General features: G+C 39.6%; 1 protein-coding gene across 2 annotated transcripts in view; it reads left to right on the forward strand.

Moving 5' to 3' along the window:
- Nucleotides 1-21,477, forward strand: part of ZPBP (zona pellucida binding protein) — a 163,173-nt gene extending 141,696 nt beyond the window's left edge. For both annotated transcript variants that reach the window (XR_008717529.1, XM_055589667.1), the window contains one exon: nucleotides 18,612-21,477. Coding sequence is in view for 1 of the 2 variants with exons in the window: in XM_055589667.1 (XP_055445642.1) it covers nucleotides 18,612-18,706 (95 nt within the window). In the remaining variant the exon portion in view is untranslated. The remainder of the gene's footprint in view (nucleotides 1-18,611) is intronic.
- Nucleotides 21,478-25,947: the final 4,470 nt, after the last annotated feature.

Consider the following 25,947-nt stretch of genomic DNA (forward strand, 5'->3'; position numbering starts at 1 on the left):
GACTTCTTATCAACCTACCTAAGAATTAACTCTCTCAATAACATTGAGCTGCATTCCCTGTTCTGTAATTTAGGAACTTGTTCATTATCCATTTTAGATAACAGCAGTGTGTACATGTCCACTCCAAACTCCCTAACTAACCCTCACCCCATCTTTCACCCTGGCAACCATTGTTTATTCTCAGAAGTCTGTGCGAGTCTGTTTCTGTTGTGTAAATAAGTTCATTTGTATAGATTGCACATATAAGGGATAGCACATGGTATTTCTCCTATGTCTGACATACTTCACTCAGTATGACAGTCTCTAGGTCCATCCATGTTGCTGCAAATGGCATTATTTCATTCTTTTTAATGGTTGAGTAATATCTAATTGTATATATGTACCACATCTTATTTATCCATTCTTGTGTTGATGAACATTTAGGTTGCTCCCATGTCTTCGCTATTGTGAACAGTGCTGCAGTGAACATTGAGATGCATATATGTTCTTGAGTATTCATCCTCAAGTCTTGATTATATACTAAGAATGAAATTATTCTGGATTATATGGCAATTCTGTGTTTAACTTTTTGAGTACTTGTCAAACTGTTTAGCACAGTGCATGCAAAATTGTACAGTGCTGCTAATAATATACAAGAGTGTCTATTTTTCCTCAACACTTGTTATTTTCCTTTAAAAAATTGTAGCTGTCCTTGTGTGTGAAGTAGTATCTTAGTATTGACTTAGTAGTATCTGTGTATTCCCAAGTGACTAATGATACTGAGCATTTTTTCCCATACTTGGTGGACATTTGTATATCTTCAAAAAAATGTCTAGGCAAGTCCTCTGTTCATTTTTTAAGTTGGGTTTTTGTCTTATTCTTGTTGAGTTCTAAGGGCTATTTACGTACTCTTTATTTAGCCCATGTATGATTTGCAAATATTTATCTATTCTCAGATATTTTTTTCACTTTACTGATAATGTCCATTTGTGCATAGAAGTTTTTTCATTAAGTCCAGTTTATCTTTTTCTTATTTATTGCTCATGCTTTTGGTGTCATATCTAAGAAAAACTGTTGTGAAATCCAAAATTGTAAAAAAAAACTACCACTTTTCTTTTTCTCAAAGAAAAATATTTGAGGTAATTTTTAGAAAGCATTTTGAGTTAGGGGTCCAGACCTATTCTTTGCATGTGGTTGTCTAGTTGTCCTGGGACCTTTCATTAGAAAGTTCACTTTGGGTGATTTTGTCATCCTTGTTGAAAATCAGTTGCTGTTGATGTACAAGTTTATTTCTAGACTCTCAGTTCTATTCCATTTGTGTATGTTCTATCATTTTATAGTACTATAGAGTCCCTTGGACTGCAAGGAGATCCAACCAGTCCATTCTGAAGCAGATCAGCCCTAGGATTTCTTTGGAAGGAATGATGCTAAAGCTGAAACTCCAGTACTTTGGCCACCTCATGCGAAGAGTTGACTCATGGGAAAAGACTCTAATGCTGGGAGGGATTGGGGGCAGGAGGAAAAGGGGACGACAGAGGATGAGATGGCTGGATGGCATCACTGACTCAATGGACGTGAGTCTGAGTGAACTCTGGGAGTTGGTGATGGACAGGGAGGCCTGGCGTGCTGCGATTCATGGTGTCACAAAGAGTTGGATATGACTGAGCGACTGAACTGAACTGAACTGAGCTTATAATGGGGAACTATATTCAATATCTTGTAGTAATCTATAATTTAAAAGAGTCTGAAAAAGAATATATGTATAACTGAGTGAACTCAGGGAGTTGGTGATGGACAGGGAGGCCTGGCGTGCTGCGATTCATGGGGTCGCAAATAGTTGGACACGACTGAGTGAATGAACTGACTGAACTGACCAACTGATACTGTTTTGATTATTGTAGCTTTGTAAGGAGTTTTGAAATTTGTGAGTACTCTAGCTTTGTTCATTTTTTTCAGCACTATGTTGTATATTTGAGACCCCCCTTGAAATTCCATGTGAATTTGAGGATTATCAATCCAACTCTTCAAAACAAGTTGGCAGGATTTTGATTCAGAATACATTGGATCTATAGATTGCTTTGGACTATACTGTGATCTTCAGAGAAGGCAATGGCACCCTACTCCAGTACTCTTGCCTGGAAAATCCCAAGGACAGAGGAGCCTGGTAGGCTGCGGTCCATGGGGTTGCTAAGAGTCAGACATGACTGAGCGACTTCACTTTCACTTTTCACTTTCATGCACTGGAGAAGGAAATGGCAACCCACTCCAGTGTTCTTGCCTGGAGAATCCCAGGGACGGGGCATCCTGGTGGGCTGCTGTCTATGGGGTCGCACAGAGTCGGACACAACTGCAGCGACTTAGCAGCAGCAGCAGCATACAATGATCTTAATAATACTGTCTTCCAGTTCCAGAACATAGGATGTCTTTCCCTCTGTGTAGGTCTCTTATTTCTTACAGTAGTGTTTTATAATTTTAATGCACAAGTTTTTCACCTCCTTGGTTAACTTTACATCTGGATTTTTTTTGTGGATTATCATTTAGATAAAATTGTTTTCCTAATAAAATTTTGGAAATTTTCACTGCTGCTGTATAGATGTAACTGATTTTTTTTGTGTTGATGTTGTATCCTGTATGCTGAATTCCTTTTTTAGCTCTAGTAATAACTATGTGTTCTCAGGTTTCTCTCCCTCTTTCCTACTCCCTCCCTCCTTTTTCCCATCCCCGCCTCTCTGCCATGTGTATATACACACATATAATCATAGGCCTGATTCTATGCTAGTTTTAGAAATCAATTCAATTGTTGGGTTTGTGGCCAATTACCTGTGTCTACTTCTGGGTTACCTTATTAAATTTCTCTACTACAAGACTCTAACTGGTTGGCCCTGAGAAAATTTACTTTATAAAAAAATTATAGTCATATTCAGGTTACTGTGATATTACTTGATGGGATCCCCTCACTGGGCCAATTAATTATGCCTGCTCTGACTCTGGCCATAAATTTGAGCTTTTTTCTATTACTCAAGCTCAATCAGAGCAACAAGAAAAGTTTCAACAAAGGAGGAAAAAATCTCCCTCAATTATGCGATGGATTTATATAGATAACACCAGGCTATGGTAATTTAGGTTTAAAGTCTCCTCTGTGTTGGAAACAATTAGATCATACTAAGGGCAGACACACTGAAACTATATTCACAGAAAACTAGTCAATCTAATCATACTAGGACCACAGCCCTGTCTAACTCAATGAAACTAAGCCATGCCTGTGGGGCAACCAAAGACGGGCGGGTCATGGTGGAGAGATCTGACAGAGTTGTGGTCCACTGGAGAAGGGAATGTCAAACCAGTTCAGTATTCTTGCCTTGAGAACCCCATGAACAGTATGAAAAGGCAAAATGATAGGATACTGAAAGAGAAACTCCCCAGGTCAGTAGGTGCCCAATGTGCTGCTGGAGATCAGTGGAGAAATAACTCCAGAAAGAATGAAGGGATGGAGCCAAAGCAAAAACAATACCCAGTTGTGGATGTGACTGGTGATAGAAGCAGGGTCCGATGCTGTAAAGAGCAATATTGCATAGGAACCTGGAATGTCATGTCCATGAATCAAGGCAAATTGGAAGTGGTCAAACAAGAGATGGCAAGAGTGAATGTCAACATTCTAGGAATCAGTGAACTAAAATGGATTGGAATGGGTCAATTTAACTCAGATGACCATTATATCTACTACTGCAGGGAGGAATCCCTCCGATGAAATGGAGTAGCCATCTTGGTCAACAAAAGAGTCTGAAATGCAGTACTTGGATGCAATCTCAAAAACAACAGAATGATCTCTGTTCATTTCCAAGGCAAACTATTCATTATCACAGTAATCCAAGTCTATGCCCCAACAAGTAACGCTGAAGAAGCTGAAGTTGAACGGTTCTATGAAGACCTCCAAGACCTTTCAGAACTAACACCCAAAAAAGATGTCCTTTTCATTATAGGAGACTGGAATGCAAAAGTAAGAAGTCAAGAAATACCTGGAGTAACAGGCAAATTTGGCTGTGGAATACGCAATGAAGCAGGGCAAAGACTGATAGAGTTTTGCCAAGAAAATGCACTGGTCATAAAAACACCCTCTTCCAACAACACAAGAGAAGACTCTACACATGGACATCACCAGATGGTCAACACAGAAATCAGATTGATTATATTCTTTGCAGCCAAAGATGGAGAAGCTCTATACAGTCAACAAAATCAAGACCAGGAGCTGACTGTGGCTCATATCATGAACTCCTTATTACCGAAATCAGACTTAAATTGAAGAAAGTAGGGAAAACCACTAGACCATTCAGGTATGACCTAAATCAAATCCCTTATGATTATACAGTGGAAGTGAGAAATAGATTTAAGGGCCTAGATCTGATAGATAGAGTGTCTGATGAACTATGGAATGAGGTTCGTGACATTGTACAGGGATCAAGACCATCCCCATGGAAAAGAAATGCAAAAAAGCAAAATGGCTGTCTGAGGAGGCCTTAAATAGCTGTGTAAAGAAGAGAAGCAAAAAGCAAAGGAGAAAAGGAAAGACATAAGCATCTGAATGCAGAGTTCCAGAGAATAGCAAGGAGAGATAAGAAAGCCTTCCTCACCGATCAAGGCAAAGAAATAGAGGAAAATAACAGAATGGGAAAAACTAGAGATCTCTTCAAGAAAATTAGAGATACCAAAGGAATATTTCATGCAAAGATGGGCTCGATAAAGGACAGAAAAGGCGTGGGCCTAACAGAAGCAGAAGATACCAAGAAGAAGTGGCAAGAATACACAGAAGAACTGTGCAAAAAATATCTTCACGACCAAGATAATCACAGTGGTGTGATCACTCACCTAAAGCCAGACATCCTGGAATGTGAAGGCAAGTGGGCCTTAGAAAGCATCACTACGAACAAAGCTAGTGGAGATGATGGAATTCCAGTTGAGCTATTCCAAATCCTGAAAGATGGTGCTGTGAAAATGCTGCACTCAATATGCCAGCAAATTTGGAAAACTCAGCAGTGGCCACAGGACTGGAAAAGGTCAGTTTTCATTCCAATCCCAAAGAAAGGCAATGCCAAAGAATGCTCAAACTACCACACAGTTGCACTCGTCTCACACGCTAGTAAAGTAATGCTCAAAATTCTCCAAGCCAGGCTTCAGCAATGTGTGAACTGTGAACTTCCTGCTGTTCAAGCTGGTTTTAGAAAAGGCAGAGGAACCAGAGATCAAATTGCCAACATCAGCTGGATCATGGAAAAAGCAAGAGAGTTCCAGAAAAACATCTATTTCTTCTTTATTGACGATGCCAAAGCCTATGACTGTGTGGATCACAATAAACTGTGGAAAATTCTGAAAGAGATGGGAATACCAGACCACCTGACCTGCCTCTTGAGAAACGTATATGCAGGTCAGGAAGCAACAGTTAGAACTGGACATGGAACAACAGACTGGTTCCTAATAGAAAAAGGAGTATGTCAAGGCTGTATATTGTCACCCTGCTTATTTAACTTCTATGCAGAGTACATCATGAGAAACGCTGGACTGGAAGAAACACAAGCTGGAATCAAGATTGCCGGGAGAAATATCAATAACCTCAGATATGCAGACGACATCACCCTTATGGCAGAAAGTGAAGGGGAACTCAAAAGCCTCTTGATGAAAGTGAAAGAGGAGAGTGAAGAAGTTGCTGAAAGCTCAACATTCAGAAAATGAAGATCATGGCATCCGGTCCCATCACTTCATGAGAAATAGATGGGGAAACAGTGGAAACAGTGTCAGACTTTATTTTTCTGGGCTCCAAAATCACTGCAGATGGTGACTGCAGCCCCGAAATTAAAAGATGCTTACTCCTTGGAAGGAAAGTTATGCCCAGCCTAGACAGCATATTGAAAAGCAGAGACATTACTTTGCCAACAAAAGTCTGTCTAGTCAAGGCTATGGTTTTTCCAGTGGTCGTGTATGGATGTGAGAGTTGGACTGTGAAGAAGGCTGAGTGCCGAAAAATCGATGATTTTGAACTGTGGTGTTGGAGAAGACTCTTGAGCGTCCCTTGGACTGCAAGAAGATCCAACCACTCCATTCTGAAGGAGATTAGCCCTGGGATTTCTTTGGAGGGAATGATGCTAAAGCTGAAACTCCAGTACTTTGGCCACCTCATGTGAAGACTTTGGCCACCTCATGTGAAGAGTTGACTCATTGGCAAAGACTCTGATGCTGGGAGGGATTGGGGGCAGGAGGAGAAGGGGACGACAGAGGATGAGATGGCTGGATGGCATCACTGACTGGATGGACGTGAGTCTTAGTGAACCCTGGGAGTTGGTGATGGACAGAGAGGCGTGGTGTGCTGCGATTCATGGGGTTGCAAAGAGTCGGACACGACTGAGCAACTGAACTGAACTGAACACGTATAAGTACATTCACATAAAAAAAAAAAAATATATATATATATATATATATGTCTTTTACAGGATCCTCTTTTTTGTTTTACTATTCTCTTGTAATTAAATATATTGATATGTAGAGAGGGTAAATAGCCTTCCTTTTTTCTTTTAATTGATTTGTCAAGTAACATAAAATCATTGAGTTTTTTTTGTGAATTCAGTGCGGGTATAGATTAATTTGTTTAAAATTTACATTTTTCCATTAACAGCATAAAGTTGAATTTTTAAAAATTCAGTCTGAGAATCTGTCCAGTGATATGCTAGTTTAACTGATTCATGTTATTGAAAATTATATCTGTGAGATTCATTCACACTTTTGTGGTTATAGCACAATTAAAATTTTTTTTTCTTTTCTGGGTGTAATACTCTTATTTTATGAATATATCAAGGGAGATATATCTGTTTTATTGTTGGTTGAAATTTCTTTCTGCTCTTCAGTTTTACTGCTGTGACAAACAGTGGTCTTGTGAATATTTTTGTTTGTATATCATAAGTCTTTGGCTAATATTGGACTTCAAGAAATATATTAAAATATGTCAAACTGGATCAATACATCAAATTTAGAAAACACTTTTACAACAACAGTGTAGGACATATCCTATTGTTCTATATCTGTGCCAGTTCTTGGCCTGTTGTTGTTCAGTTGCCTAGTTGTGTCTGACTCTTTGCAACCTCATGGACTGCAGTATGTCAGGCCTCCCTATCCCTCACCATCTCCCAAAGTTTGTCCAAGTTCATGTCCATTGCATCAGTAATGACATCCAGCTATCTAATCCTCTGACACACCCTTCTGCTTCTGCCCTCAATCTTTCCCAGCATCAGGGACTTTTCCAGTGAGTCAGCTGTTTGCATCAGGTGACCAAAATACTGGTGCTTCAGCATCAGTCCTTCCAATGAATATTCAGGGTTGATTTCCCTTTAAGATTGACTGGTTTAATCTCCTTGCTGTCCAAGGGACTCTCAGGAGTCTTCACCAGCACCAATTCTTTGGTGCTCTGCCTTCTTTATAGTCCAGCTTTCACATCCATATGTGACCAATGGGAAGACCATGGCCTTGACTGTATGGACCTTTGTTGGCAGAGTAATGTCTCTGCTTTTCAACACACTGTCTAGGTTTGTCATCTTGACATAACTTTAAATATTGGCAATCTGATGAGTATGTCACGCATCACATTTTTATGGTAAAATATTTCAAAGATTTAATATTTTAAGCATATTAAAAGGTACAAATTAGTGGCAGTAAGCATATTCACTCTGTTGTGTGTTAATACCTTTCATGTCCAGAACTTTTTCATCTTCCTGAACTGAACTTCCGTGCCTATGAGACACTGACTCCCCATTTCCCCTCCCCTTCAGTGCTGGCAACCACCGTGCTTCTTCTGTCCCTGTAGATACGACTGCTCCAGGCACCTGTGTGAATGAAATCATGAAAGCATTTGTCCTTTTGTGATTGGTTTATTTAACTTGGCATCTATGTTGTAGGATATGTCAGAATTTCCTTCCTTTTTAAGGCTAAATAATATTTCACAGCATTTGTGTGTGTGTATCACATTCCCACCTCCAACATGTATAGTGTGTGACCATAACACATTTTCATCCCATTCCACAGCACTTTTTGTAAGTTTATATTCCCACATTAATACATTTTCTTTATCCACATGTGTGTGCCATATTGTCTTTATCCCTTCATCTGTCAATGGACATTGGGTTGCTTCCATACCTTGGCTATTGTGGGTAATGCTACACTGATTGAACATGGGTGTGCAAATACCTCTTCAAAATCCTGCTTCTGGTTCTTTTAGATAAATACTGTATTAGGTTGGGCTACATAACAAAATTCCAAACTGAATGGATTGAACACCAGAAGTTCATTTTTTGCACTTGTGAAGATTGGAACCCCAAGTTCGAGGTATTGGTGACTCATTTCCACTGAGTGCTCTTCTGGCTTGCAGGTGGCATAGGGGGTCACTGTCCCATTGTCCTTACATGGTCTTTCCTTGGTTCAAGAAAAAGTTTCGGTCTTTGATGTAGTTCAGTTTATGTTTGTCCTTTGTGCTTATGCTTTTGTTACTGTTCAGTTGGTAAGTTGTGTCGGACTGTTTACTACAGCACACAGGCTTCCCTGTCCTTCATGATCTCCCACAGTTTGCTCAAACTCATTGCCATTGAATCAGTGATATCATCCAATGATCTCATCCTCTGTTAAACCCTTCTTCACCCTTTCTCAACCTGTATTTTGGTGTCATATAAAAAATAATTGTAAAATCTGAAGTCATAAAGCTTCTTCTGTTTTCTTCCAAGAATTTTAGTTTTAGCTCTTATGGTCTTTGAGTTAATTTTTATATATATTGTGTAAGCTGAGAGTGCAGCCTCCTTCATTCTCATGTCAGTTTTCCCGGCACCATTTGTGAAAAAACTGTCCTTTCCTCATTGGATGATCTTGGTATCCTTGTTAAAAATTATTTGAGAGTTTATTTCTAAGCTTTATATTCCTTTTGCCTGTGATTCTGTCTTTATGCCAGTATCAGGCCATTTAAATTACTGTAGATTTGGAGTATTTAAATCAGCAAGTGTGAGATGTTCAACTGTATTCTTTCACATATTTGCTTAGGCTATTTTGTTAAGATTTTCTATTTCTTCCTGGTTCAGTTTTGGAAAGTTGTACTTTTCTAAGAATTTGTCCATTTCTTCCATGTTGTCCATTTTATTGGCATATAATTGCTGATAGTGGTCTCTTATGATCCTTTGTATTTGTGTGTTGTCTGTTGTGATCTCTCCATTTTCATTTCTAATTTTATTGATTTGATTTTTCTCCCTTTGTTTCTTGATGAGTCTGGCTAATGGTTTGTCAATTTTATTTATCCTTTCAAAGAACCAGCTTTTGGCTTTGTTGATTTTTGCTATGGTCTCCTTTGTTTCTTTTGCATTTATTTCTGCCCTAATTTTTAAGATTTCTTTCCTTCTACTAACCCTGGGATTCTTCATTTCTTCCTTTTCTAGTTGCTTTAGGTGTAGAATTAGGTTATTTATTTGACTTTTTTCCTGTTTCTTGAGCTATGCCTGTATTGCTATGAACTTTCCCCTTAGCACTGCTTTTAAAGTGTCCCATAGGTTTTGGGTTGTTGTGTTTTCATTTTCATTCATTTCTATGCATATTTTGATTTCTTTTTTGATCTCTTCTGTGATTTGTTGGTTATTCAGCAGCGTGTTGTTCAGCCTCCATATGTTGGAATTTTTAATAGTTTTTCTCCTGTAATTGAGATCTAATCTTACTGCATTGTGGTCAGAAAAGATGCTTGGAATGATTTCAATTTTTTTGAATTTACCAAGGCTAGATTTATGGCCCAGGATGTGATCTATCCTGGAGAAGGTTCCATGTGCGCTTGAGAAAAAGGTGAAATTCATTGTTTTGGGGTGAAATGTCCTATAGATATCAATTAGGTCTAACTGACCTATTGTATCATTTAAAGTTTGTGTTTCTTTGTTAATTTTCTGTTTAGTTGATCTATCCATAGGTGTGAGTGGGGTATTAAAGTCTTCCACTATTATTGTGTTATTGTTAATTTCCCTTTTCATACTTGTTAACATTTGTCTTACATATTGCGGTGCTCCTATGTTAGGTGCATATATATATTTATAATTGCTATATCTTCTTCTTGGATTGATCCTTTGATCATTATGTAGTGTCCTTCTTTGTCTCTTTTTACAGCCTTTGTTTTAAAGTCTATTTTATCTGATATGAGTATTGCTACTCCTGCTTTCTTTTCATCTCTATTTGCATGGAATATCTTTTTCCAGCCCTTCACTTTCAGTCTGTACGTGTCCCCTGTTTTGAGGTGGGTCTCTTGTAGACAACATATGTAGGGGTCTTGTTTTTGTATCCATTCAGCCAGTCTTTGTCTTTTGGTTTGGGCATTCAACCCATTTACATTTAAGATAATTATTGATAAGTATGATCCTGTTGCCATTTACTTTATTGTTTTGGGTTCAAGTTTATACACTGTTTTTGTGTCTCTTGTCTAGAGAATATCCTTTAGCATTTGTTGGAGAGCTGGTTTGGTGGTGCTGAATTCTCTCAGCTTTTGCTTATCTGTAAAGCTTTTGATTTCTCCTTCATATTTGAATGAGATCCTTGCTGGGTACAGTAATCTGGGCTGTAGGTTATTTTCTTTGATCTGTATAAGTATATCCTGCCATTCCCTCCTGGCTTGAAGAGTTTCTATTGAAACATCAGCTGTTATCCTTATGGGAATCCCCTTGTGTGTTATTTGTTGTTTTCCCCTTGCTGCTTTTAATATTTGTTCTTTGTGTTTGATCTTTGTTAATTTGATTAATATGTGACTTGGGGTGTTTTGCCTTGGGTTTATCCTGTTTGGGACTCTCTGGGTTTCTTGGACTTGGGTGATTATTTCCTTCCCCATTTTAGGGAAGTTTTCAACTATTATCTCCTCAAGTATTTTCTCATGGTCTCTTTTTGTCTTCTTCTTCTGGGACTCCTATGATTCGAATGTTGTGGCGTTTAATATTGTCCTGGAGGTCTCTGAGATTGTCCTCATTTCTTTTAATTCGTTTTTCTTTTTTCCTCTCTGATTCATTTATTTCTGCCATTCTATCTTCTAATTCACTAATCCTATCTTCTGCCTCTGTTATTCTACTATTTGTTGCCTCCAGAGTATTTTTGATCTCCTTTATTACATTATTCATTATATATTGACTTTTTTATTTCTTCTAGGTCCTTGTTAAACCTTTCTTGCATTTTCTCAATCCTTGCCTCCAGGCTATTTATCTGTGATTCCATTTTTATTTCAAGATTTTGGATTATTTTCACTATCATTCAGAATTCTTTTATCAGATAGATTCCCTATCTCTTCCTCTTTTGTTTGGTTTGGTGGGCATTTATCCTGTTCCTTTACCTGCTGGGTATTCCTCTGTCTCTTCATCTTGTTTATATTGCTGAGTTTGGGGTGGCCTTTCTATATTCTGGCAGTTTGTGGAGTTATCTTTATTATGGAGTTTCCTCGCTGTGGGTGGGGTTGTATCCGTGGCTTGTCAAGGTTTCTTGGTTAGGGAAGCTTGTATTGGTGTTCTGGTGGGTGGAGCTGGATTTCTTCTCTCTGGAGTGCAATGAAGTGTCTAGTAATGAGTTATGAGATGTCAATGGATTTGGAGTAACTTTGGGCAGCCTCTATATTGAAGCTCAGGGCTGTGTTCCTGTGTTGCTGGAGAACTTGTATGGTATGTCTTGCTTTGGAACTTGCTGGCTCTTGGGTAGTGCTTGGTTTCAGTGTAGGTATGGAGGCGTTTGATGAGCTCCTATCACTTAATGTTCCCTGGAGTCAGGTGTTCTATGATGTTCTCAGGATTTGGACTTAAGCCTCCTGCTTCTGGTTTTCAGTCTTATTTTTACAGTAGTCTCAAGACTTCTCCTTCTATACAGCACTGTTGATAAAACATCTAGGTTAAAGAAAAAAGTTTCTCCACAGTGAGGGACACCCAGAGAGGTTCACAGAGTTACATGGAGAAGAGAAGAGAGAGGAGGGAGTTAGAGGTGACCCAAATGAGATGAGGTGGAATCAAAAGAGGAGAGAGCAAGCTAGTCAGTAATCACTTCCTTATGTGCGCTCCACAGTCTGGACCAATCAGAGGTGTTCATGGAGTTATACAGAGAAGAGAAGAGGGAGGAAGGAGACAGAGGTGGCCAGGAGGATAAAAGGGGGGAATGAAAAGGAGAGAGAGAGATCCAGCCAGTAATCAGTTCCCTAAGTGTCCTCCACCGTCTGGAACACACAGAAATGCAAAGAGTTGGGTAGAGAAGAGAAGGGGTGGGGGGGGGGGAGGAGACAAAGGCGACCTAGTGGAGAGAAAGGAGAGTCCAAAGGGAGAGAGAGCAGTCAAGCCAGTAATCTTGCTCCCAAGTAAAAATGGATACTGAAGATTGGGTTCTTAAAGGTACAAAATTGATAACAAATACCAAAAAGCAAAGATTAAAATTCTAGAGTAGTGGTTGGATTTTCAAAAATACAATATTAAAGAAAAGAAGAAGAAGAAAAAAAACAAAGTCACAAAAGTTGTTTTATATATATATATATATATATATATATATGAAGTGTGCTTTAAAAAAGTCTTTTTTTTTTTGAAAAGTAATAGTAGGTTATAAAAATTAAAGGAGCAATAGAGGACTTAAAAGTTTTAAAAAGTTAAAAAAAGAAAATAAAAAAAAAGAATGATCATAAAAATAGTAAAAATGTATCTAGGACTTTCTCTGGTGGTGTTGTGGGCAGTGTGGGGTCAGTTCGTTTTCGGATAGTTTCTTGGTCCGGCTTATATTTCTCAAGATCTATAGGCCCCTTCCTATGTAGTCGGTACTAACTACAGGGTTTTAATCTATTGCACCTGTCACTTCCAAGGCGGCTCCCTCGGTTTTAGCTTCTGTTTGCTGGTCTCTTCAGTGTCTGATTTCCGCCCTGACACAAGGGGGCGGTGGTGGACACTTTTTTAGGCTCACTTGTTCAGTGGCACTGTGGGGAGGGAGGGACGCTGCAAACAAATAACACTGGCATGTGCTCGCAGTGCCTCAGCCACACTGGGCCTGCCCCCGCTCTTGGCGCGTGTGCCCTCCCTGCCCACACAGCTCAGGCTCTAGGTTGCTCCCCTGGGAACCGTTGGAGGCCGGCCCTGGGCTGCATGCATCTCCCAAGTCTAAGCCGCTCAGGTTCAGGCACTTGGGTAGTCCTCAGAGGCGCAGACTCCGTTGGACCTGTGTTTTGTGCCCTTCCCAGCTCTGAGCAGCTTGGGTGATGAGGTGTTTGGTGAGTGCAGTCACTGCGACTTGTCACCTCTCCCATCCCTGCTGCTCGGTTTTCTGGGTGTACAATTTGTACACCTTCTCAGGCAGATGACTGTCCAGAACCCCAAGAAGTCTTAGTAAGCAAAGAAGCCTGCTTGCAGTTTGGTAGATAATGTCTCTCTGGGGGTGTGATTGCCCCCTTCCGGCACTGGCTGCCTGTCACCAGAGGGGGATGGTCTGCAGCTGGCTAGTTCTGTTCAGCCCTTCTGTGTGCAGGCCTGGCGGTGTCTTAGGGCTTTTCACGTGGTAGCTATCCCACAGTCTGGTTTGCTAGCCCAAATTAGTTCGCTCTGATTACCCTCCCGGGCATTCAGGCCCGATCCTTACTCTAAGCAATGCAGCCCGCGCCTCCCTGCCCAGCCCCCCGCTGGTGGGTGCAGGCATCTGCGCTGCTTCTCTGCTGGCTGAGTTACCGTTGGGCTCATAATCTGTGGGTTTTAATTATTTACTTATTTTTCCTTCCTATTATGTTGCCCTCTGTGCTTCCAAGGCTCGGCACAGACTCGGCAGTGAGAGTGTTTCCTGGTGTTTGGAAACTTCTCTCTTTTTAAGACTCCCTTCCCGGGATGGAGCTCCGTCCCTACCTCTTTTGTCTTTTTTGTTGTCTTTTATATTTTTCCTACCTCCTTTTGAAGACAATGGGCTGTTCTTGTGGGTGCCTGATGTCATCTGCCGGCATTCAGAAGTTGTTTTGTGGATTTTACTCAGTGTTTAAGTGTTCTTTTGATGAATTTGTGGGGGAGAAAGTGGTCTCCCCGTCCTAGTCCTCCACCATCTTAGGACCACCTCCCGCTTAGGCTATTTTGAATCCCTTGAGATTTCAAATGAGTTTTGTGATGAATTTTTCTGTCTCTGAAAACACCACCACTGAGATTTTGATAGAGATTTCATAGAATCTGTAGTTTTCAGAGACAGAGATTTCATGGGTAATTTTTAGTAGTACTGACATATTAATAACATTAAATACTAAAGAACATGGGATATCTTTCCATTTATTTGTCTTTGGTTTATTTCTGCAATTTTTGGTAGTTTTCAGTACACAAGAAATTGCCTCCATGGTCAAGTTACAATAGCATATATTTTTGATGCTATTGTAAGTAGAGCTGCTTTTTTTTTTTCATTTCCTTTACAGATTGTCTAGTCTATAGAAACACCACTGATTTTTGCGTGTCAATTTTGTATCCTGCAACCTTGCTGAATGTTGTATCAGTCAATATTTTTTAGTGTGGAATCTTTAGGATTTTCTTCATATAAGATCAGTTCAGTTTGATCGCTCAGTCATGTGCAACCCTTTGCAACCCCATGGACTGCAGCACACCAGGCTTCCCTGTCCTTCATCATCTTCCAGAGTTTGCCGAAGCTCATGTCCATTGAGTCAGTGATGTTATCAACCCTCTCATCCTCTGTCATCTTCTTCTTCTCCTACCTTCAGTCTTCCCAGCATCAGGGTCTTTTCTAAGGAATCAGTTCTTCACATTAGGTAGCCAAAGTATTGGAGTTTCAGCTTCAGCATCAGTCCTTGCAAAGAACATTCAGGACTGATTTCCTTTAGGATGGACTGGTTGGATCTCCTTGCAGTCTAAGGGACTCTCAAGCATCTTCTCCAGCACCATAGTTCAAAAGCATCAATTCTTTGGCTCTCAGCTTTGTTTATAGACCAACTCTCACATCCATACATGATACTGGAAAAACCATAGCTTTGACTAGACGAACCTTTGTTGGCAAAGTAATGTCTCTACTTTTTAATATGCTGTCTAGGTTGGTCATAACTTTCCTTCCAAGAAGCAAGCGTCTTTTAATTTCATGGCTGCAGTCACCATCTGCAGTGATTTTGGAGCCCAGAAAAATAAAGTCTGACACTGTTTCCACTGTTTCCCCATCTATTTTCCATGAAGTGATGGGACCTTAGTTTTCTGAATGTTGAGTTTTAAGCCACCTTTTTCACTCTCCTCTTTCACTTTCATCAAGAACCTCTTTAGTTCTTCTTCACTTTCTGCCATAAGGGTAGTGTCATCTGCATATCTGAGGTTATTGATATTTCTCCCAGCAGTCTTGGTTCCAGCCTAGCATTTCTCATGATGTACTCTGCATATAAGTTAAATAAGCAGGGTGACAATATACAACCTTGACGTACTCCTTTTCCTATTTGGAACCAGTCTGTTGTTCCATGTCCAGTTCTAACTGTTGCTTCCTGACCTGTATACAGATTTCTCAGGAGGCAGGTCAAGTGGTCTGGTATTTGCATCTCTTTAAGAATTTTCCAGAGTTTGTTGTGATCCACACAGTCAAAGGCTTCGGCATAGTCAATAAAGTAGAAGTAGATGTTTTTCTGGAACTCTCTTGCTTTTTCTATGATCCAATGGATGTTGGCAATTTGGATCATACCCACTAAAAACAGATATAGCATCACTCTTCCTTTACCATTTGAATTTGCTTCCTTTTTCTTGTCTAATTGTTCTGGGCAAGACTCAATACTGTGTTCAATGGAAGTAGAAATGGTCGTCATCTTTTTCTAATCCTGATGTTGCAAGAAAATGCTAAGCTCCCATCTCAAGGGATTTCCTAGTCCAACTTCTCACTGAGAGCATGCTCAGTGTCTTATAGTTTGATCTTTATTTGTGTTTCCCAAATTCGTGATTTGTTTGAGCACTATTTTGTGGATCAATAAAGTAGCAATCATTGGATATTTGTATTTTCTCTTTGGGGCCTGTTTTTAGTTTTCTATCCTTTTCTCATTGATTGATATGAATTATGTATGTTTTCTGAATGATAGTCCTCTGGTGGCTACATAGCTGCAACTATTTCCTAGGTTTCCTGCTTAACTATTGTCAATTTTATGATTCTTTTTATTAAGTTTCTAATTTTAATACTAAATGAATCAATTATTTTATATTATTGCTAGTCACTTTCTCTTTAAAGAAATTAGTCCCCATCTAAAATTCATGAAGATTTTTTCCTGTATTTCCTTATCATTTCTTTATATGTTGATACTGATCAGTCACCAATGGTTCCTTCTCTTCTTATTGAAATAATCAAAATTTAATTAGGCTACTCTTTTAACTGTAGCTATGAGATATTCCATTCCCTGAGACTCAAACCTGAAAGATGATTTCACTAATTTTGTACTTTAAATTTAATAATATTTTAGCATTTTCCCTCAATTTGGCTTAAGAGAGAGCAAAATATTTCAGAATATATCCTAGGAGAGAGTGTTACAGATAAGGGCCCTGGTCTGGTACTCAGTGGTAAAGAATCTGCCTGCTAATGCAGGAGATACAGGTTCAATCCCTTGGTCAGGAAGACCCCTCGAGAAGGAAATTGCAACCCACTCCAGTGTTCTTGCCTGGGAAATCCCATGGACAGGAGGGCCTGGCAGTCTATAATCCATGGGATCACAAGAGAGTTGGACATGATTTAGCGACTAAACAATATAAATATACAGTATTATGAAAGCTTTTTAAATATAAGAATATTTATTAGAATATCATTATTTATGCTTTGGTTTCAATGGTTTTATGCCAGTTTCCATTCTGTTTGTGACAGTCATGTAAAAATATGTGTGTAAGACATCATGCAGGCTTCTGTTCTCCATGTTTAATGTTTAACATTTTTAATACCTTTGTTCAGTCTTTCCATATTTGTGCTTCAAGAAATATTAATATGTTTCTTTGAGAGAATGTGTACCATGGTCACACTCCTTTGAGAAACACTATATCATTAGAATTTTACCACATGCATTTTTACTTTAAATACTCTTCTTATTACTGCAGTAAATCAATTTAATTTTGTTTACCATTTTTTTTTCCATCTGGAACATTAATTTCCAAATAAAATATCTATTAAAACCAAGGAACTCTATGAAACCTAGAACAGAGAATACTTTCTCTGAGTGATGGTTAAGATATTTCCCAATTTGAAAAAATATATATTTTGAAAGAAATATGAAATTAAATAATATAATATGACCCAGATCCAATCAGTGACATGTATTATTAAAATTACGGCGCTAAAAAAAAAAATCTTATTTCATGGCCTATGATAACCCGTCCTTGGATGTGCTCTTATTAACATCTTTGTGGTCCCTTGGCTGATGACATATGCAATAGGAAAATCGGAGACCCAAGCCCTATTAGAGGGCTGATGTCTTCCCATGACTTTCGTGGCAGTACACACGTAGAAGAGGTGGGTGAAGATAGCAGCCAGGCAGTGCACAGGGTTAAGCATTTGTTGAGTGCAGTGCTTGTCACAAACTTGGTGTTGTCTTTTGTAAGTCATCTGATTTCAGTCCTCACAATAACACTATGACTTGATTGTCATTGTATTTCTTTTAGAAATGTTCAGTTCAGTTGCTCAGTCGTGTCGGACTTTTTGCGACTCCATGGACTGGAGCGTGCCAGACCTCCCTGTCCATCACCAATTCCCAGAGTTTACTAAAACTCATGTCCATTGAGTCAGTGATGCCATCCAACCATCTCATCCTCTGTCATCCCCTTCTCCTCCTGCCTTCAATCTTTCCCAGCATCAGGGTCTTTTCAAATGAGTCAGTTCTTCGCATCAGGTGGCCAAGAAATGAGGAAGCTAGAACTACGAGAATTGACTACTTTGCCCAGGATCCCAAACTTAGTCAACAAAAAGAATGTATTTAACATAATGTATTGGTTTCTTTCTACCTTTCTTTATTTCCCATCATGCAGAAGGAACATTGGTAATACTGATGATAGATCCTTATGTTAGGGATGACCAATCTGAGTTACATTTTAGGATAAGTAATTTTTCTAAAATTACACTTTTAGCCCATGATAGAAATAGAATTTGAAACCAGATGATTGTTAAAAATAATCTGCAAGTCCTTCCCATATTTGCGGCTGTCTTTATACATCTGGAGCATGCTTACTATGGACCATCTGGTAGTCACATTGTTCTAGAATTTCCAGGATGGCCAATAAACCTTCTAATGTCAACACTGTGGGCTGTCTTTGCTTAAGCTTACATGAGACATTTAGAGGAGTCAAACTCATAGAAACAAATTGTGGAATGGTGGCTGCCAGGACCTAGAAAAGGGGGAATAAGGAGGTATTTAATGGGTGTAGAGGTGCAGTTTGTCCCAGATGCAAAAGTTCTGGAGATTAGTTGTGCAATGATTTGAGTATACTTGACACTACTCAACTGTATACTTAAAAATGGTTAAAATGGCAGATTTTATGTTATGTGCATTTTACCACATTTAAAACCAAAAAGAAAAAAAAATCTTCTTTGAAAATGTATTCTCCATCTAAAGTTAAACTACATGGCATTAGGAGACTGTTATTTACTAACTTATTTTTTATTCACAGTGATCTGCAGTCCTGGGTCTTATAACTCCCGTGATGGAATTCACTGCCTTCAGTGCAATAGCAGCCTGGTGTTTGGAGCAAAAGCATGTTTATAGGTCCATTTTGAGCTCGTCGATGGTTTGTCAAACACAAAAGTATATTTTTGAAGTATTGATATATAATAAATCACTATTATGCCAAAATTAAATGTATTAGATTTTACCAAAAAAAAGATGTCATTTTAATTGAAATGCTGTATATCCAAATTCTTTATACACAGAACAGCCAATAATCTTTATTCATTAATGCCAGACCTACATATGACTCCAAAATATTTCTTGGGTCGCTGTATTTAAGATAATTTCAAATATACTATATTAGGTTAACCCAAAAGGTTTTTATGATTTTTCAAAAATTGCCCATTTTGTCATTATTATATGTTAACTAATCTGAGGCCACCATATTCTTCTACAGTAATTGTAATTTCAGCTTGTTTCAGTTCTTTTCTTTAATTTTATGTGATTTTATTCCTTGCAGTTTGAACTTTCATAGCTCAAAGTCACTTTTTTAAAACTCCAAGTCTTATTATTGCAATTTTTAGCTACTTTAGTTAAGACCTAGACCCATACACACACATACCCCCAAACACATTATGGGTTTTTAATACAGTTCACTGTGCTGATCTTAAACTTTTCAGTTTAAAGTCCCTCAAATTATCTTTTTGACATCTTAGAATAAAGCAGTCATTGTAGGTGCCTAAATTAACATTTGAAGGACTTCTCTGGTGGTCCAGTGGTTAAGAATCTGCCTTGCAATGCAGGGGACACAGGTTTAATCCCTGCTCGGGGAACTAGGATGCCACATACCAAAGAGCAGCTGGCCCACACACAGCTAGACAGTCTCTGCTGCATGCCGCAACTAAGACCCAGTGCAGCCCAATAAAGAAATGCATGTCTTTAAAAAATGAATAAATAATTCAACATTTGAGCTTTTGTGGAGACAAAGAGGAGCTAAGCAGCCCCTTCCCATACAGCCTCTCTAAGGATGAGAGCCCAGCAGCTCTTCCACTCCTTCCCTGTTAAAGTGTCTGTGACAGGCACTGCTACAGCCACCTCACTGTCTCAGCCTGGGGTGCTGTGTTCCAATATGAAAAATTGCCACAGATTTAGACGTTAATTACAGGGAAAATACATGAGTAAATCACAGAATCAGTAGCTTCTCAGTTTTATACTTACTGCTTTATTATATTTGTATCAGCTTTATTATACTCTTTGGAATGTTTCCTGTGTTTCTCTTCATCTTACCTTTCTTGAAACATGAACACATGTGAATGGCAAATGCACACAGGTTGGATCTGGATGCAAGTGTGCAGGACACTGGACAGTTTACAGAGAGGCATTTACTGACCCTGAGGCCCTGTGTGGCATTTTGAAAGGTCCAGTTACTATATTAGCTTCTCATTTGTTCTCCCTGTGGGTAAGTGTTACCCTGGAATTCTCACAGAAATACAGAGGCAAGGGAAATGGCATTTCTTTGTGAGCCCTAGTGATGTTTCTCTAACAGGCCCTTTGGACTGTAATCGTGTTGTAATTGTTTTCCTCTATTTTTTAGAGGTTTTTCAGGAACCTTATTTCTACCCTTCAGTAACATGTTTCTGCTGTTTTACTGTTTGGGTAGCTTATTGTTCTTCTAGCACATGCTTTCTGTAACTCGTAAAAGACCTATTAAGTCTCCATCTGTGAAAGCAGTGCAGCCTCCTTGAGTTTCCAAATTTCTACATTGTATAGTATGTTGAATTGGGATACGTATTCTTTCCTTTGTACTCCCTGAGTTGGGATTAGTTTCTTCTTATTTAACAGCTCAGAGGACTTGAATTTCCCATGAGTCTTTGTAAGGAGAGACCAGGATCAGCCCCTCGCTGATCACCTGGGAAGCAGCACGGGGTGTCGCGGTGGTGTGGGCAGAGGAGGGCAGAAGGACTCAGGGTGAGAGGGGACAAGGGGCAGGGTGATCAGGGCCAGCTACAGGTTCTCACTTCACGGAGGCTGGCCAGGAGCAGGGCCACGCAAATGCCGGGGCGGAGCAAGGCCAGATTTAAGCGTGCAGGCAGAGAGAACAGTTGGTAGAAACTGAAACAGAGAATAGACTAGGAGCAGAAAGAGAAATGTTCATTATTCCTCTTTCTTGGGTCCCATAATGAAATGTTCTTTGCCCTGTTTGATCACATGTCACATTTATTTTAGTTGCCTGTATGTCTGTCTTTCACATTCAACGATATTAATATACCAGAGTATTCCTAGTTTCCTAGCCTTCTTCATAGCACATAGCTATGACCTTAGTAAGTTTTCAATTACTTAATAGATTATTAATGTCCCATCAATATAAATGCTTTAAAACTAAGATAAAAGTTGCCTCTATCGTATTGACAGATAGGTTGTGGAATGTTGAAAGTTGTAAGCAGTTGACAATGTGTATGATTAAAAACTATAAACTAATCCCTAAGATAGATTGTTGACATAAGGCAGTTTTGGTGTTTATTATTTTTGTTAATATCAAAATAATATCTTGCATTTATATAATGACTTATTTTTATCAAAACTTTTCTTAAATTACACAGTCTGATGTTTACATTGACCTGTGAAGTTATGGCAAATATGATTCCATTTTGTATTTTATTGTTTAGATTTTTTCTCATTATAGATGTGTAATATGCATTCATTTGGCAATATGTAATATTGGTCCAGTAATTTCACTTAAAGGACACTATCCAAAGGAAGCAGATTAGAGATCAGGTGAAATATTCCATCTAGGGTTACTAATAATAAAAATGGAATTAATAGAAATTATCTACAAGAGCAAAATGGTTAAATAAATTATGTTGTTTCCATGTGGTAGCATGTTATGTAGTACTATATAGAGTTTAGAAATGGAGACACAAAGGTAGAGAACAAACATATGAACACCAAGGGTTGTGAAGAGGAGGGTGGGATGAATTGGGAGATTGAGATTGAGATATACACATTACTGATACTTGTGTAAGACACATAACTAATGAGAACCGACTGTATAGCATGGGGAACTCTACTCAGTGCTCTGTGGTGACCTAAATGGGAAGGAAATCTAGAAAAGAGGAGCTATATGTGTACATATAACCGATTCACTTTGCTGTACAGCAGAAACTAACAGCATTGTAAAGCAATTATACTCCAATAAAAATTAATTTAAAAAATAAAATATTAAAATTTTAGGTCTTAAAACACAATGAACCAAAATGTTAAGAGTGACCATCCTTTGTAATAGATTCCTGTGTGAGGTTTTTTTGATACCATCTGTTTTCCAGATTTTCTGCAATGAAATGAATTACTTTGGGAAATCCTGGAAGCAGTAAACATATTTTGACAAATGACAAGAGTAACCATTTGGGGAAGACACTGTTGCTCATCTCTTCAGTATCAACTCGCCCACCTTCTTCCCAGTGGAACACCAAGTTTGTTTACTCCAGAGAACTGTCCTTCTTAGCCAGTCAGCATGTGGCTTTTTTCTGACCTCTGTTTTGTTGAAACTGTGAGGTGAATGCCCTGAGGATGGAGCCCACACTGAGGACCCAGAGTGGAGACTCAGGAAGAGCTGGGCCTTGATGGTGATGATGAATCACTGCCCGTATTTTGTCTGAATCCCAGCCTGTCCTGGACTCCCCAGCTCTGTGAGATACAAAAGCTTCTTTAGTTAAAGCAAGTTAGGTTTTCTGCAACCAAAAGCATGCTAATTGGTAGAGTGTTCATTCATTATAGGAAATAGGTAAAACAGAGGAAATTAGAAGTAGGGGGAGAATACCACTTATTGCTTCATAACCCAGATGTCAGCAATGTTAACATTTGGGGAAATTTCCTACATTTGTGTGAATTCTTTATTCATGCATATGCAGCCAGTATGTCCCTTAATATATAATGTTTTCTATAGAATTGTATTCACCTCAACATAATTTTGGGATTCCCTTGTAGCTCAGTTAGTAAAGAATCTGCCTGCGGTGCAGGAGACCTGGGTTCAATTCCTGGGTCAGGAATATCCCCTGGAGAAGGAAATGGCAACCCACTCCAGTATTCTTGTCTGGAGAATCCCATGGACAGAGGAGCTTGGAGGTCTACACAGTCTATAAGCTCACAAAGAGTCGGACACGACTTAGTGACTAAACCACCAACATAATTTTAATGACTATTACATTTGATACATTTCAGCAAAATTAATATGGCAAAACATTTCTAGTTGTTGGACATTTCTGCTGCTTCCAGATTTTCACTGTTCTATATAGCATTATAGTTAACATCTTCTTTCTTAATACTTTGGTATTTTTAAGTCTTCTCTATGCTGAGTACCCAGAAGTAGAATATTATAATCCTTAGGACCATTTGCTAGATTTCTTTCCTAAAGAATTGTACCAATTTATAGTCCCACCACGGAGAAGGCAATGGCGACCCACTCCAGTACTCTCACCTGGAAAATCCCATGGATGGAGGAGCCTGGTATGCTGCAGTCCATGGGGTTGCTAAGAGTCGGACATGACCGAGTGACTTCACTTTCACTTTTCACTTTCATGCATTGGAGAAGGAAATGGCAACCCACTCCAGTGTTCTTGCCTGGAGAATCCCAGGGACAGGGGAGCCTGGTGGGCTGCCATCTCTGGGGTTGCACAGAGTTGGACACGACTGAAGTGACGTAGCAGCAGCAGCAGCATAGTCCCACCAATGATATATATCAGAGTACATACTTCACCACACCCTCTCTGAATTCATTTTTAAAATGACTTATTTCAACAGATGGAAATAGTTTCTCATGTTTTTTCTTTCTTGGAGTACTGATGAGGTTGAGCATCTTCTGATACATATAATAGATAACACTTGGTAAGCTTGAAAGTGAAAGTGAAAATCACTCAGTTGCGTTTGACTCTTTGTGACCCCATGGACTATACAGTCCATGGAATTCTCCAGGCCAGAAAACTGGATTGGGCAGCCTTTCCCTTCTCTAGGGGATCTTCCCAATGCAGGGATCAAACTCATGTCTCCCACATTGCAGGCAGATTCTTTACCAGCTGAGCCACAAGGGTAAGCTTGGTTAAGCTTGAATCCCAGCAGTTCCAAGGGTGTTTGTTTTCCAAGTGTTACCTGCAGTATGTATCAGAAAATTGTATTTGCTGGCTTATAGCAAAAGCTTATCAGGGATGTGCATTGGTTGTGTCAGAATTACCCAGTGGGGACCCCTCCAGTTAGTTATGTCTTGAATAATAATCCTCTCTCTCCTTGAATGTGGGTAGAACCTGTGACTTGATTTTAGACAATAGAAGGTGTCAAAGATGACAGAGTCACTTGCATAATTATATTACATGATGCTCTTTATTAGTGTCCTGGAGCAGGAGATCCTCCTGCTGGCACAGAAGGAGCTGCTGTGTCATGAGTGGACCTATAAGAAAACCAACTGTTAAGGACCTGCAGGGGGCTTAGAGAGCTGAAGGCAGCCCCTACTGTCAGCTGGCAAGAAAGCAGTGCTTCAGTCCTTAGACCAAAAGGAATTAGATTCTGCCAGAAACTACATGAGCTTGGAAGAGGACACCCTCCTGTAGAAAGGCACCCAGCCCAGCCAACCCCTGCCAACAGCTCTGTCCTGGGTAGAGGACCTCTCTAAACTGTACCCCAGACTCCTTTCCTTAGAAACAGGGATGAAATGAAAACAGGATTGTTTCCAGTCATGAAGCATATAGTGATGTGTTACCCAGCAATAGAGAGTATGTACCCAACGCCCCCCTTCATGGGTCACAGGCTTGTGATAAAGGGGCTTGTGTAACTCCATAAAGCTATGAACTGTGTGTGCAGGGCCACCCAAGATGGGTAGGTCATAGTAACAAGTTCTGACAAAACATGGTCCACTGGAGGAGGAAATGGCAACCCACTTCAGTATTCTTGCCTCAAGAACTCCATGAACAGTATGAAAAGACAAAAAGCTTTGATATGGAAGATGAGCCCCCTCAGTCTTAAGGTGTCCAATATGCTGTTGTGGAAGAGCAGAGAGTATTTACTAGTATCTCTAGAAAAATGAAGCAGCTGGGTCAAAGCATAAATGATGCTCAGTGTGGACGTGTTGGGTGGTGAAAGTAAAGTCCGGTGTTGTAAAGAACAATAATTGCATAGGAACCTGGAATTTTAAGTCCACAAATCAGGGAAATTGGACATGGTCAAGCAGGAGATGGCAAGAGTGAACACTGACAGGAATCAGTGAACTAAAATGGATGGGAATGAGTGAATATAATTCAGATGACCATTATATCTACTACTTTGTATATAGAGAGAGATAGTGTTCTTGCCTGGAGAATCCCAGGGACGGGGGAGCCTGGTGGGCTGCCATCTATGGGGCGCACAGAGTCAGACATGACTGAAGCGACTTAGCAGCAGATATATAGATATTGATATATTAGATATAGATATATTTATATAATATATAATGTGGACATTTCACATGCTAGCAAGGTAACGGTCAAAATCCTTCGAGCTGGGCTTCAACAGTATGTGAACTGAGAACTGAGTACAAGCTGAGTTTAGAAAAGGCAGAGGAACCAGAAATCAAATTGCCATTGTCCATTGGGTCATAGAGAAAGCAAGGGAATTCCACAAAAACATCTACTAATGCTTCATTGACTACATTAAGCCTTTGACTGTATGGATCACAACACAAACTGTGAAAAATTCTTCAAGAGTTGGGAATACCAGACCACCTTGCCTGCCTTCTGAGAAGCCTTTGTGCAGGTCAAGCAGCAGTAGTTAGAACTGGACATGGAACAGTTGTTGTGGTTCAGTTGCTCAGTCATGTCCAACTCTTTGTGACCCCATGGACTGCAGCACGCCAGGATTCCCTGTCCTTCACCATCTTCTGGAGCTTGCTCAAACTCATGTCCATTGAGTTGGTGATGCTATCCAACCATCTTGTATTCTGTCATCCCCTTCTCCTCCTGCCTTCAATCTTTCCAAGCATCATGGACTGGTTCAAAATTGGGAAAGGAGTACATCAAGGCTGTATATTGTCACCCTGCTTATTTAACCTCTATGCAGAATGCATTATGAGAAATGCCAGGCTGGATAAAGCACAAACTGCAATCAAGGTTGCCGATCAGTAACCTCAGATATGCAGCGGAGAAGGCAATGGCACCCCACTCCAGTACTCTTGCCTGGAAAACCCATGGACAGGGGAGCCTGGTAGGCTGCAGTCCATGGGGTCGCTAAGAGTCAGACACAACTGAGCAACTTTACTTTCACTTTTTACTTTCATGCGTTGGAGAAGAAAATGGCAACCCACTCCAGTGTTCTTGCCTGGA

The sequence above is a fragment of the Bubalus kerabau genome, chromosome 8 (genome assembly GCF_029407905.1).
Source record: "Bubalus kerabau isolate K-KA32 ecotype Philippines breed swamp buffalo chromosome 8, PCC_UOA_SB_1v2, whole genome shotgun sequence".
Lineage (NCBI taxonomy): Eukaryota > Metazoa > Chordata > Mammalia > Artiodactyla > Bovidae > Bubalus > Bubalus kerabau.